Below are 4,381 nucleotides of genomic sequence, written 5' to 3'. Positions count from 1 at the left end.
ACCTGGCTCCGTCGGACTTTTTCTTGTTTCCACGGATGAAGAGAAGTCTGAAAGGAAAGCGATTCCGTGATGTGGATGAAGTCAAAGAAAACACGCTAAAGGCTTGGGAACAGTAACCAGCCTCAAGAATTCCAGCACTGTTTTGAGCAGTGGCAAAAGCGTTGGGACAAGTGCATTAATGCACATGGACAATACTTTGAAGGGGACTAATATACAGTTCAATAAAAATGCAAAAATAAAAAATAACAAAAATAAATTCCGGTTATTTTTGGGTCCCCCCTCGTACACAGAACTATTCCCCTGTAAGGCTGCCTACACAAGGTGTGTAGATGGTCTTTACAGTAACTGGGTACGCAAGACAGAATATAAGGCCACAAGAACCTGATGGAATATGCCACCTGAGTACTGGTGCATACTATGTACAACAGTACAAAGTCTGGTAAGCTCTGAGGTTTTCATAGCAGTGACTATGAAGAATGCTGTCTTCTGGGTTGTGGTGCCGTGCAGATCTGGTGTGAACCGACGTTTTGGAGGAACATGTCGCCTCCATCTACACAGTAGAAAAATCGGCAAGTGAGTAACCAGCATGACTAGGTGGCAGACTCATCTGCAGCCACCTGCTCATACTGGTTCCTCACTCGCAGATTGGTCTACCCTGAAGATGGAGGTGATACGTTCCTCTCAAATGTCAGTTCACACAAGATCTACATAGTGCCACATCCCAGAAGATAGTGTTCTTCAGTATGAATTCTGCTTCTGAAGTTTGTCTGAACTGCAGTTTAAATGTGACTTAAATAAAAATATTCTGAAATCTCACACTTCCAAGTAAGGTAAAACTACAGAAGTGTGTTTAGATAGTGAAACAGAATATTGAAAATCAGAAAAGTGCATTACTTCATTTCTGCCCCAAAACTGGATATAGAACATTCGAACATTCTGGCAATACTGTGACATTTTTAGCACCGTCTTTGGTACAGGTATAAATATATTAAGATTATGAGTCTACTTTCCACATACTGCTATGAAAGAAAACTGTGTATCATATTTCATAAATTTATTTCCAGGTGTATGCCATGTTGATGATCTTGTTTATGTAATTGACTATGCTAAAGGTGACCATGTCGAATCCCAGGAAGACAAAAATATATCACAATTACTACTCGACATCTGGACAAGTTATGCACATAATGGGTAAGTTATGTTTTCTAGAATATATGTAGGATAACACAATAACGGAGCAGATTGCCACAGTGGTTCTGCTTCTGATTTGTATTTGGGCCGTGGTTGGCTCAAATCTCAGCCGGGACACCAGCCATCCTGACCAGGGTTTTCTGTGGTCTTCTTCAGTCCCTCCAGACAAAGGACTTCAATTATGTATTGACAAATTCCTTCCTAAACCTTTCCAATTCATCATGTACCTGTCATCCTATAATTTAATGGTATATAGTCTAGATACAAACAGTCCTAACATAACCCACATGACATTCTCAGTCTCTTGAATATAAGGACTGCTGTCTTCTGAGATGTGACATCATATCATCTGACAAAGAGGAGCCAACATTTCAGAGGAACCTGCTACATCCATCTTCAGGATAGAAGAGATGTAGGCAATACAATTACTCACTAGCTCTTAATTTCTTTTTGAATCAAATTCTGATCTGCCACAAACAACACAACAACCTTACATATTTACATATTTTGCTTTCAGCAAACCTGTTCCACCCAACAGGAGCTTCATCTGGGAACCAACAACTCCTAACGACAAAGAACTTGAATACTTATACATAGGTAATCCGAACAAACTAGAAATGCGATCAAGTAACAATCTTGGCGAACAAGACTTCTGGGATTCTCTGCCAATCAATGAACCACAAATTGGCAAGAACACACCACTAAGGAAAAAACATACTGAGTTTTAAAGCCAAACATTACATTATTACTTTTAATGACCAAAACATTTCTCATACGGCAGGAAACGTAAACACTGATTCAATGTTACACTTTTAATGCCTTGATATGTTGATGTGCTATTATTTTACCTTAGTTACTATTTTTAGGTATACAGTCCTACCCCAACCTAAGACTTCTGACTTACAATCCCATTAAATTATCACTCTTTAGACTTATGCTCTGAATTTTTGGACTCACAATTCAGAAATTGAAGTCTGGAGCTGAAATTGTAGCTTGTAACAATTCATGCTGTAATGCTCTGGGGTCTCTAATCACAACTCTTAATAATCCATTGTAAAATATTAAGACAGAGATCTTAATTTACATATTTTACATATTTGATGTCCTCTCATTGACTTTATAATAAAAATGACTCAATTACAATGCAAAACAGATCAGAATATTGAAAAGCCTTAGGTTCCAGGAATGTAGTGTTGTATATCCCATGTTATAATGAACTCAAGTTACCATTTTTGACTTACAATTCATTTTCAGGAATGCATTATGTCCTAAGTCTGAGGTATAACTGTATACAAAAAAAAATTACTCTTTTAACTGAAATGTACTGGCATATATGTATGTATGTATTTATGTATAGTGACTGCTGTAAAACCAACCTTATCAAAAGAAAACACTGAAGGTGGTCCTCCAAGGACAGAAACATTTATGATTATATATACATGTGAATGATTACACAGAGGGCCCACTGCCATTTCCTTTCACTCTTCTTCCATTCAATAAGACTACTAGTTATTCACCCTCTTTTAACAGAATATCACACCACACACCACACATTAAATTTTGGTTCAACTTTGTGGTTCCGTCTGTAGCTCTATTAAAGTGTGTACACATTTTTTGAGCCCCTCTGTATTTACTGACTGGATTTGTTGGATGAAGTGTCACTGTATAATTTAAACAACATTGTATGAAGGGGCTTAATATACTTTAACCATTTTTATTGGCATCTCCAATGAGCAGGTTCGCTCAAGCAGTAATGTTTTTGATTTGTATTCAGGAGATAATTGGTTCAAACCTCAGCCTGGACAATGGCTATTCAGACTGGCCAAGGTTTTTCCATGGTTTTCCCAATCCATCCAAGCAAATTTTGTAACAATACCTTCAAATATGCTGACTGCTTCCTTCCATATCTGCTAACAAATTCTGCCTGGTTAGAAATTCCATGGACAAGAGTCTATCTTGAGAAGCTATCAGTTTCTCAGGTTGTCAAGAAATGCTCCTCTTTTTACAGAAACTGAAGATTCATTACCATGCAAGACTTGAGGATCTTTCTGCAATGATAGTGAAGATGTCTTCTACGATGTCAAACATGTGGTAGTTTGATAGAAAGTTACCAACATTTCGGAGGAACTTTCTGCATCCGCCTTCATTTGACAGTTATATTAGCCTCAATGCTTATCTGCCTGTCCCTAAATTGCTGACCATTTTGCCTTCCCATATATGTAGTATATACAAGAAAGCATTATGAAAATGAATGAAATCAATCAACGGATTTAACCTTTAACGGACAGACTTTTAAACTGCCGGGAGCCCTCTGCAGCCGGTATTTAAATCGCCCTAGCCAATCAATATTGGAAACTTTCAGAAAAAATACATATTTTCTGTTCTATGCAACATAGAAATATGAGCTGAAAAGAATCTGAAAGACAATAAAATTTTCTACATATACAAAAAAGAGAAATTTTTACAAACGAAAATTAAATTATTTCGTCATGAAATGCAAAATATAATCTTTATTACACTCAACTCTCGATTATCCGGGATAATGTTGGGGATGGAAATCACGATTAATCAAAAACCCAGTTAAGACAAATTTTATTAAAAGTAGCACTGTAATACTGTACCTTCATAATACTATATGCCTACCTGTATTTAAATTTATTCAACCTCATTTTTATGTCATCTCATGGCCTATTTAATATTTTTTTTTACATTACACTGAAGTATGAATTAGTTATTTCAATCACAGTGTTCAACAACATCCAACACTTTTTACGAACATTCACACTTAACACTTAAAAAAATTAATACTGTCATTTGCTTTTTCGTGGCATTTTCCTTTTTAAGGATATCTGTATGAAGCCTATGTAATATTAGCTTGTCACTTAATAACCTGTTCTCTTCACTCTCAAGATAGTCTAGTAAGTATTCCAAATGATTAAGATATTTTCTTACCAGCAGCCCTGTCCACCTCTTCCTCATTCTTACTTTCTTCCCGCTCTTCTGGCTGCACCCCCACTGAACTTACGATTCGTCACTGTTAACATTTCGAAGCCCGGCTCACATGAGTTTCTGTTGAATACTTAACACAACACGCTTCCTTTTACACCCTGACATTTTGCTAACGCACTTGAAGATTGATACAAAGAGACTAACTGGGGCGGTGTATCTGTCCTTGAAACTTTCCAAAAAT

The 4,381-nt window shown here is 36.8% G+C and overlaps 2 protein-coding genes across 3 annotated transcripts in view; one reads left to right on the top strand and one right to left on the bottom strand.

Annotated features, from left to right (window-relative positions):
- LOC111867158 (venom carboxylesterase-6) overlaps nucleotides 1–2,941 on the top strand; it is a 22,950-nt gene extending 20,009 nt beyond the window's left edge. The window contains exons 9-10 of the mRNA XM_023856745.2: nucleotides 1,065–1,191; nucleotides 1,709–2,941. Of these exons, the coding sequence (XP_023712513.1) occupies nucleotides 1,065–1,191; nucleotides 1,709–1,919 (338 nt within the window). The 3' untranslated portion in view covers nucleotides 1,920–2,941. The remainder of the gene's footprint in view (nucleotides 1–1,064; nucleotides 1,192–1,708) is intronic.
- Nucleotides 1–4,381, bottom strand: part of LOC111867156 — a 76,045-nt gene that overhangs the window by 62,514 nt on the left and 9,150 nt on the right. The gene's annotated exons all lie outside the window — the stretch shown is intronic.

The sequence above is a fragment of the Cryptotermes secundus genome, unplaced genomic scaffold, assembly GCF_002891405.2.
Source record: "Cryptotermes secundus unplaced genomic scaffold, Csec_1.0 scaffold448, whole genome shotgun sequence".
Classification (NCBI taxonomy): domain Eukaryota; kingdom Metazoa; phylum Arthropoda; class Insecta; order Blattodea; family Kalotermitidae; genus Cryptotermes; species Cryptotermes secundus.
Note: the sequence above shows the minus strand (reverse complement) of the source record. Positions and strands in the feature narration are given on the sequence as shown.